General features: G+C 41.6%; 1 protein-coding gene across 2 annotated transcripts in view; it reads right to left on the bottom strand.

Annotated features, from left to right (window-relative positions):
• Positions 1 to 10,561, bottom strand: part of HIVEP2 (human immunodeficiency virus type I enhancer binding protein 2) — a 154,459-nt gene that overhangs the window by 25,499 nt on the left and 118,399 nt on the right. For both annotated transcript variants that reach the window (XM_019527193.1, XM_019527194.1), the window contains exons 4-5: positions 4,542 to 10,180; positions 3,670 to 3,824 (exon numbers count right to left, since the gene is read on the bottom strand). In XM_019527193.1, coding sequence (XP_019382738.1) covers positions 3,670 to 3,824; positions 4,542 to 9,965 — 5,579 coding nt within the window. In that variant the 5' untranslated portion in view covers positions 9,966 to 10,180. The remainder of the gene's footprint in view (positions 1 to 3,669; positions 3,825 to 4,541; positions 10,181 to 10,561) is intronic.

Below are 10,561 nucleotides of genomic sequence, written 5' to 3'. Positions count from 1 at the left end.
TGACTCATATCTCTGACTCTCAGTCATCACTAACCCATTTCACCGTTGCCACCACAGTCACCACATAACTGAGTTATTAGTGATCTGGGCTGGACTTGGACCAACGCTGTGAATTTAAAAGGCATTACCAATCCCAGAGTTAGGTGGCTCCACTCCAAAATGCCACTTTACTATTGGTTTCCAAGTCAACCCTATCACTACCATACACAGAAGAGCAAGATAAACAAGCCATGAGCCCTCATTACAATCTGGTAATGTCATCAAGCTGCAAGATGTCTCCAGAGCTACCAGGTTTTGTCCACTCCTTCCTAGCCTACTTTCACTGTACACTATAAGTAACTAACTGAAATGTGGGATGTAGAATACAGACAAGAGAACATTAAATTGCTGATTTTCTTAGGGTAATATCACTGCAAATCCTCCTGGAGTGCTGTAGTCAACAATGATGGAAATCAGATTTTGCTATTCAAAGAACTTAATTTGAATCAAGCTACCTGTCAGTGCTAATAATATAACTGTTAGTTCCCTCCTTCAAACCCATCTTTGCTATGATACCTACAAATAAGTCCTGACTGGCACTGGTGAGGCAAGTGATGTGTTGTGACATCTATTTTTCTGCTAACCACTGCTCATTCTGTCACTTTATTTTCTCACTGAACCCATACCCATCTTTTGGTCCCCCTGGAATATGATAACCATGCTTTTCTGGCCAAATAGAAATCTACACAAGAAGGGTAAAGCAGGAGAGAAAACTCCCTCAGTGGCCAGTTTGAAATGGTGCTTGAACGCCCCTAGGACTATCACAGATCTACTGCTACACAGTTCTACTGCTACAAGTGCACAGTGCATTTCTTTGGTATTGCCTTCTCTAACAGAAATACATTATGAAAGAAAAAAACAAACCAATTAAACAAAAACAAAATCCAGAGCAAGCAAACAAACAAAATTCCTTCCTGAAATATGGCACTTCACTGTACATGCTTCTCTCCCTCTAGAGAGGACAAGAAAACAAACACGTGACAGATGTTAATCACACTGGTTAATGCACTATGGGAAGCAGCTCAGATGCTCCGATGAAGAAAGTAGTGCAAATACTTATACAGTACAGAATACAATACAGTAGAATAGAATAGAATAGAATAGAATAGAATAGAGCAGAAGAAACCTGCAAAGAGTGAGCTTGCACAAAAGAATACATATATTGTACGCAAGCTTCTGTGAATCATAAAACAAAACCTGCCAGAAGGGTGATTCCATTACAATGAAGACAAAAACTAACAACGAGCTAAGTGATGACAAAGAGAGAATATTACATCTGTTTAAAAAATAACCAAGCTAGTAAAAGAAATCAATCTACCCTTCCATGAACAATACCACTCTTATATAAAATGGTACTCTTCTGAAATCTAAAAGGAAGACACGTGTCCACTACAGAATCACTACCCTGCACACCGCACCCATGGAAGTACAATATTTCTATCAGGGAAACTGTAAGGTGACAACACACCACAAGCTGAGAAGAGAACAGCAATGCCTTCACCTACGTTTATTAAAGCCCATCACTAAATCTACACATACAGGGATCTCTAGATTCTTTCTTGATGATATGTAGGATGATGTAAATTATGCTTCTTTACACTCATATTCCCTCAGCCTTTATTAGTGTTTAAGGAAGTTGTAATTAATATACCAAATTTCCCAGGGAAGGTGCTAAAAGATAAGGACAGGCTCCATAGGGCAGGCTCCTTTAGCTTTAATCTATTTAAACTTTCACGTTATTTGCTTTCCTTGCCATTCTCTTTTTGGAAGCTCAAGCTCAGGATATCCCTAACACTACTGTTGCTGGTAGCTGGGAGGTTTGACAGGGAATGATCACTCAACATACGTTCTATATTTTATACTCTTCAGCCATGTCTACACGTGTCACCATGGTGACATTGTTACCGCACCGTGATTTAGTACTTCCATTTGGAAATACTAAATCATGGTGCAGTAACGGCTCATACTGCGTCGTATATGTGGTGCAGTTATTTTTAGCAGCCACTTTGCCGTAGCAACACACTGTAGTGGGGGAGTACATTGCTATGGCAGAGTAGCTGCTGGTCACATGTAGACACCCGTGAACGCTACATCGCCATAGCGCATTGCTACAGTGATGCAGGATCACATGTAGACACACCCTTCCTGTACAGCATCTGCTACTTGCTACTGGATACTGGGGTAGCTGGACCCTTGGTCTCACGCAATATGGCAGCTTTTACCATTGTGACCACTTAGCATGCAAATTGAATCAGCTTAGATCTGTTGAAGGTGGGTGATCCAAATTCAGAGATGATGTGTAAGGGAAGCTTGGGTGAGTTATACACTTGTAAGTGGGTATGAGTTTAAGAAACAGTACTTTAGATTTCTTGTAAACTTAGACTCACCTCTGAATGTGGGTCACTGGAAAATTTCTTTTGTAGCCAGTTTACTGGCTGGACTAGTAGCAGAATGAACTACCACAGAGGACACCCAGGATGAAGGATTCCTGGGCTGGCAGAACCTGGAACAATCTCAAAGATGACATTTTCAGTTTTTTAAATGAGGCAAGTTATGCCCCCTTTCAGCTGCAGGTTATAGGAGAAATATCAAAGTCTGTTTGATTGAGACTCCCCACAAGGAAAGCACACACACTGTCATTTTAATGAGAGGGAGAATAAGATTTTAATGGGTAAAAAATGAAAGACGTATTCAACAGTCCCTTTTCTTCCTTACACCTAAGTCCTGATCGGTCTAGATACTGCTACGTGGTGGTAAGAGACGCTGGGCCTGACAAATATGAACAGAACTACCTGGCTGGGAAAGAGGATATTCTGCACTAAATACCAGCATAGGGACAGTATAATTTCTAAATGTCACAATACAAAATAAAGTAATTTTGCATGCACTGAACTATAACTGACAATAAATAATATTTTGAATATGCTTTTGTAAGAAGCTAGATATACCATGAATCCAAAAACTACAGTGATGGACCTTTCATCTATTTTTTTTCAACTTTTTGTTTGCTTGGTTTTAATTAATTGAGGAATAGTATATTTCAATTAAAGCCAACACTAGATTAAGCTCTGCTTTTAAATTTACAGCCCTTCCAGCTAAACTGTCATACCAGAAGTGTTATTACCATGCAAAAATGTATGCCTGAAAATAAACATTTGGTAAATAATTAAGTATTATAAGAATAAGTATAAGCTCCCTTTTTATGGCTTGCAGACAATGCAGCATTGAATAATGGAAAAACACCCACATGGAAGCCATTAAACACAATGTAATTGCCTGGGGTGTGGGAATATATATATTTATTTATATAAATAAACAAATTTTACCCAGCTACCCTTTTCTGTACCCTAATGAAGGAAGTAGCAGTTTAGAGTAACTGATTTCTATGAATGTGAGTAGGTATCCTCTGTCTTTGCAAAGTTGAGCTGAAAATAAGTCCATAGACTCCTCCATTTACCAATTACATGCTATAGGACTAACACATACATAAAAAAGGACACACTGGAAGCTACAGAATATGGCCTGAATAGAAAAGGTTGTTTACTTCTCTAATTAATTCATGTCCAGGTTCAAATCTGTTTACTCACTAATGATCAGCTAGGTTTAATATTTCCAGTTGCATTTTCTTACCCTCCTTCAAAGATTTTAATTCGTATCGGTTCAGTTTGTTTGGATGCAATGTCTTTATCTCCATGGCTTTCTCCTTTTACTCTTTCTTTGATAATATTCCCCACTACTTTCTTTTCAAATTTGCTGCCAAACAAGAAGAATGGTTCATGTTTCACCTGCAGAATAAAATCAATGAGTGGTGTTACTGCCCAGAACACAGAACAAATGTATGCTTCATTTCAAAAGTTTGAATGCTGGGTCCAAGTCAGACCTGCACTTGGATATTAATCCACGAAGCCAATTCATTTGGCCCTTTATGTTTGGTAAAGACTGGTAAAAGGGTAACATAGACACATTTTTATAGGGGCTTGATCCAATGACACAGTAGAAGCAACTCCATTTCATGCCTTAACAAATTCCCTGAAAATTGGAAATAGGAAATCCTTATTCACCAGATCATATAGGCTTGTAGTATTTCTCTTAACTATACTTCTTCATGCTCATCCAGAAAGGAGGCCTCAGTTTTTGAGTGACATCAAAGGTCCAAATCTGTAGGTCCTTAGTCTATTTCCATTCACTCCTTACCCAGGTAACTAAATTTGATATCAGTGTGTATCACTTAAAAAAGGTAACTTAAAAACTAGTTAACAACATCGATTCTTGATCCAAGGTCCTCAAGTCTTTGGCTTTTCTTTTACCTTTAACAGGTGATTCAGAGTATGATAAAAATGAAAAAAAGTAAAGAGGGAAATGCAGTGACTCCAGACTTGGCAGACATTTTTATTTCCCAATAGGAAATATCATAAATGCATTTGTTCAGGCCTCATAATTTATTACAATTTTCTGTGAGGTGCAAAGTCTCAGCTAATGGTGCTTTTTAACTTGTCGCTTACCTGAGCAAACTGTTTCCATGCACTTGACGATGTCAGTTTACCAGCTCCAGGTCTATGCATAGCAGCTAAAGTGTAAATTTCTGTGGTGTTTTTCTGCTTGGACCTTAGAAGTGCTAGAGTGGTCTTCGTACTTAACCCTGATGGGTTTGGGTTACATGAACTAATGCACCACGATGCATACACAGAAGATTTAAGGGTTGCTTGTTGGATGTAATTGGGTTTTGTATAGTTTAAGAAACACCAGCTCACAGTAGTAGTAGTGCGTAGACTAGGGAACTGAAAGATGTGCTGGAAATCTGCTACATCTGTTAGGAGGATGGTTGAGCCTGTTGCTTTACCACTGGGACTGGATGCCATCTGAACCAACATCCCAAAAGGCAATTTCTGCTGCTTCAGTTGGTCTTCTGTCTGAATGTCTCCTAATGGCAACATAGACCTCTGCGGGCTCATACTCATATCTGATGCTGTTTCATCCACATCCAGCTCTTCTGGTGACTCTCTTCCTTCGGAAGGGCCACTGGACTTTTGCCCAGGTGATGCTGAATCAAAACTGGAAACCTGTTCCCTGGCCAGTGGGAAAGCATCACCTGTTGGCAGGCTGACAGACTGGAAATCTTGAGATGATGAGGACGACAGTGGTAAAGAGGACGACGTGGACGGCAGATTTTCTTTTGGCTCAGTAGCACAGCTCTGCCTAACTAGCTGAGGCTTTTGTGGTCTGGGAAAATCCTTCTTTATATCAGAATTAGTTAACTCTACTGCACTTAGTTCCTCAACAATCTGTCCATACATTTTTTCTTCTTTGACCCTTTTTTGCTGTTTAGTCTCCATAAAGAGCTCCAAGCTGCTTGCTGGTGAAAGCATTCGTTTGCTTCCTCCCAAGTTAGAGGCAGTGTCAGAACTTGAAGTCAAACATAGCGGGATGGAGGATTCCAAGCCAAGTGGTAGAGTCTGTGGTACTTTCCACAAAGGATACTTTTCTAACCCTCCATGCTGACCTAACATCTGGGCTATGTTGAATCCAATTCCTTGCATGGCAGCATTTGTTGCTAATGTTCTTTGAGAAACAGTCTCATCGACTTTGCAAATGACAATAGCAGGGCTGTTGCTCTGTGCAAGGACCTGGGAAATACTTGTATACATGACACTACCATAAGATGGCACATGGGTCTGAATCCTGACAGGAACAACTGTTCCTGGTAAAGACTGTACAGATCCATCATTTGAGGAGTCAAAACCTGTCTGAAGATGTTGCTCAGGGGATGTGTCTGCTGATTTAATCCTATGGTCTGGTTGGTACTTAGCAAGAGTATTTTTTGAATACTGTCCAGATGTTCCTGAGTAATGCTGGTATGTTTGCTCTTTAGCATGCATATAATCAGCAGGTTTCTTTCCAATATGCTCTTGAGCATGCTCCAAATGATAGCCAGGAGAAACTTCTGTTTGGAAAGGTGGTTTAACATAGGATTTCTGGAGCTGTTGTACAAAATGATGTTGGAAGTGTCTCTGCAATGGTTCTGATGACTGCCACAAGAGAGGAGGCTGAGATGGTAAGTGAACCATGCAGACAGCAGGATATGGAAACTGAAACAAGGTGTTGTGAATGGCGGGAAATGGAACTTTTTCTTGATGTGCAAATAAGTGCTGCTGCTCTGTGGGATGTTTGCTTGGAATATAAGGTGCTTGTTGAATCAAGGGATTCCTTAACATTTCCTGACTGTCTGTGAGGATGGCCTGTTGCTGGGCAAGGTGGGATGAACTATTGCTGAGTTGTGTACAAGAGCCAACAGCCTGCTTTCCAGAGTCATCTGACTGAATGGGCTGAAGCATAGAGGAGGGGGAATGATGCCAAGCAACTTGGGAGGACCGAAGACCAGCATGCATGTGTTCCATCTGCTCTTGCTTTATAGTTTGTTCCATGCTTTGATCAGTCTGGGAAATCTCTGGGAAACCACTAAAAGATGCCTGGCGAACCAGAAAGCATTTCTTCCTTTCTCGTGAGGGAGATAATGCTGCTGAAGGTGCCCCTGCTGCAGAAGCATGAGACAGATTCCCATAATCAAAGGATTTACTTCGGATTTCTGGGATTTCAGCAGTGTGAGGACATGGCATCTGTTCAGATGAGCAACGTCTCATTTCTTTCTGATGGTGATGGCCAGGGACGGAAAGTGAGTAAGCACCAGCTGGAACAGTTAAAAACTCGGACTGTTTTCCAAACTCTTCCTGCTTGGAAGGCGTGATGAATTTAATATTTTCTTCCCTTTCAAAAGACATTGAAAAACTTGAACTGTGGGACAAATTACTTTCTTGGCTGGGACTCCGAGACAGGCTAGTGCCTGTGGATTCAAAGCTGGATTCTCCGGAGGAGTGTTCCATATCAGCAAGTCGTAAGCGTTTCTTCTTGGGTGGGAGCTTTTCTGCTGGGAGTTGAGAGAGAGTTTCACTTCTCTGTGGCCACTGGAATTCTTCAGTAGGTCTTTCCTGCTCTTTACTCTGCACCTCTTTTTCTTTCTCAGGCTTATCTGGCTCCTCCGTGACACGAATCTCAGGTACCTGTATATTATGTTGGCGGACCAGTCTGGGCTGCATATGACATGGCTGAGTTTGCTGGGTTGGAGAAGGCTTACTAACACTATCAACATTTTCTGTTTGTGGAACTCGATCCGGGCTCATTGGGGACTCAGAAATCTCACTCTCACATGCTTCAGATGGTGAATAGGCCTTATCCTGTTGGCAGGCAACGTGTTCTGTAGATTCAGACCTCTCAAATGAGTTTGGCCTGCTCAAGGAATTTGTGTGCTGAATGACAGAGATGACATTTCCAGGCAGTTTCCTGTTCAGTGATTCTGCACACTTTTCTTGTTCTGTGGGTAAAGATGGTTCTTCTAGGGAAGCTGCTGGGCTTCCTGACTGTAGGTGAGGTCTACCAATTTCAAAACGGTCTGAGTGACAATGCACAGCACTGTCAAGACCTTGAAGGACATATCCGCTTCTTGACACTTCCTGCATTTGGAGTTTGGGATCATAATCTGAAGGCTGCATTCCCACCGAAGTGCCAGTAGAACTGCTGCAAAGCATAGGAATATCTTCTTCGTCACCTACACTCTTCTCTTTTCTGCGTTTTCGGTTTTCAAATGTGGTTCCGTATATGGATGGCACGACCTGAGACTGTCCAAGTGAATCAACAAAATACTCTCCTCCTTGCTTTATTCCTCCCAAAGATGGTGAGTCTCGATAGCTCTGCTTCTGAGCTTCAAATTCTTCCCATTTTCTGTAATGCTTTCCACAGGTGTCATAGTCATAGAAGGTCTTCTCTCCAGATGTCAACTTCTTCTCTTTTAAGGACGGTCCTTTTTCTCCTACTGTCAATCTGCTGGAAGCAACAATGATATTTTTTCCTGCTCTTCCATGGTAATCTGCATCTGAGTGCCCCTCCTGCACTGAGGGTAGTTCAAATGCAGCCTGTCTTCTTAACATCCGTTGATGGGATATCCCTACTGTCCCAGGATAAAATACATCATCTGAACCTGTCATTCTCTCATCAAATGAATGGCTTCCTCTCAAAGAAGGGGGAATACTTAAATTGGTTGCAGAAGAGGTTGGCATGGAGTTGCTTCTAATGAGTGGAGAAGTGTCTATAGGGGGTTCTAGTAGTCCAGGGGTGCCAGCCTGCTGGCTTACTGGGTACAGAGTTGCTTCACTTTTAATAGATGATGTCGTAGTCTGAGATTGTTTGGATTCTGTGTTGCTGACACCAAAGACCTGGTTAGATTTAATAGTGCTGAGCTGACTAGCATCAAGGAGCTCTTCTTTATTTGGAGGCAGCTGAGAAATATGTTCTTCAAGCATCTTGATGTCTAACCTGTTGCTTCCAAGAGATAGTGGCTCTGCTTTGCCCTTTCTACCCATTAAACTATGTTCTTGATTGCTTGTTGCTACTGTTAGTGCTGCCCTTTGATTAATCCTGTAGAACTTCCCAAAGATTATTTCTTCATAAGACTTTGCATTAGTATTTGGAGGGCTTACTTGCTGCTCTGCACTTTCTGAGCGAGAAAAGTAACCAGAATCAGTGCTTCCTTTGCTATGTGGGCTCAAAAGATTCAAGGACTGCTCAGAATCTTGTCCCTTTTTCTCTGAAAGTCTTAGTGCAAGTCGCTGTTTAACGGTATGAGAGTCATCAGACCTGGTACATAAGGCTGGGTTTTGCAACATGTCTGACCCAACATATGGGGAACTTTCACTGGGTACCTGAATCCCACTTTTAGGGATAATCAAAATGGGAACCTTCATGGGGCTGCTCAATGATTCTTCCATGGAGGAGTGAAAGCTACCTCGAGCAGCAACGTCCAGTGGGACCGGGGGTACTGGGCTCAGTTTGTCCGAACCTTCAACAAGCAAGGCCTCCTCATCTGTGTCTGTGCTCTGCTCACAATCTGAATGTATTTCCGGCTCCACATCAATAAAACTGGCATCCAGGTCCAACTTAGATACAGCTGATTCTGTGAAAGGTACTAAGCCTGCTTTAATTGCATGGGCATGTGATTTCCTGTGCTTGTACAAATTGCTCTTTGTCTTAAAAGAGAAACCGCAAGGAACACAAGGGTATGGCCGTTCCCCAGTGTGGGATCTAATATGTTTTTTAAGTACACTAGGTTTGGCACAAGCCCTGTTACAGTAAGGACAAATGTATTTGCCAGGTTTTTTGGGTTTGTGCTCTTTTTTGTGAGCATCTTCTGATTGTTCTACTGATTTCTGTGAATATTGGCTATAAGCAGGGTTCAAACTTGAAATCTTCTTTCTAGAGAAACCTCCACTATGGCCATGAATATGAAAAGGAAATAAGTCTTCTGAAGCAACAGACTGCAAGTGGCCAGGAAACTGCCATGTGTGGCTTTCCAAGCTCTGATGTGGCTTTATGTTGTGCAAGTACCCTTGTGGCAATGAATGCTGTGGAAAAGAAAGTGAATGCTGACAAGAGTAAGGACTTGGCCGATGTTGTGGATATTGCTCCTCTGTGACTTGCTGTGCAGCTTCACTTGATGATACCAATTTCCCAGAACTAAAAAGTTGTGCTGATGCAGTGTTTCTAATTTGCTCGTGATCTATTTGTGGTTGCCTCTGTACATCTTGGTTGCCAAAAGTGCTCATCTTAATAACAGCTGAATCGTCTTGCCTCCATCTACTGGGTACTTTAGCAGTTTCTCCAGACCTTGAGGTAGCTTTTTGCCCTATAGCTGTGTCCCCAGAGTCCATTTTGTTACACAAGGTCTTAAGTACTAGTTCACTTGAAAGCTGTGCTGACACATGGAGTGTGTCCAATGCTGTGCTTTTTAAAGTTTCGTTGCTCCCATGTTTCCAGGACTGTTGCAAGTTCACAGACTTCTCTTTCTCTTTGGAACTTCCCACGTAGTAGTCTATAGGCATTAGATTTGTGTCTCTATGGTAATGTTAATTATCACACAGTTCTGTTCATGGCAGGAACTTTCCCAAACAGTTTATTAAACATTTGCAAAGACTTGTTATGGCATTTGAACATTTTCCACTGTTACTAATTGTTGAGAGGCAGAATGATCCAGAATGATATTCGCTGATCCACTAAGGAAAAGTTATTTTCACCCCTTGCTCAACAATGCACCGATCTGTAAGAGAGAACGATAAGAAGATACAATTAATATAACAGGGCACTCCCATCATGAAAAATGTAATTAGTTTTACAATTCTCAACAGTAAGCGTGATAAATATGAAAAATATTCTAACATTTCAGTCATTTTTATTTGCATTATACTTTTTTCCAAAGAAAATTAAAAGTAACCAGTAACATAACTAGGGTGGAGCGACTGGGGCAGCAGCCTCAGGCACCAGCTTACACAGGGGGCAGAAAAATAGCATATACTGCCACAGCCGTGCAACTGTGCCAGTGGCACCAGCAGCCAAAAGCCAACATTGCCCTTGGCATCCAGCTGCTTTGTTAAACCCCTGAATGTAACTAAGCTTCAAAAACCCCATGTTGTTAAGTAGA

Source organism: Gavialis gangeticus, unplaced genomic scaffold (genome assembly GCF_001723915.1).
Source record: "Gavialis gangeticus isolate Ggan-Ray unplaced genomic scaffold, GavGan_comp1, whole genome shotgun sequence".
Classification (NCBI taxonomy): Eukaryota; Metazoa; Chordata; order Crocodylia; family Gavialidae; genus Gavialis; species Gavialis gangeticus.
Note: the sequence above shows the minus strand (reverse complement) of the source record. Positions and strands in the feature narration are given on the sequence as shown.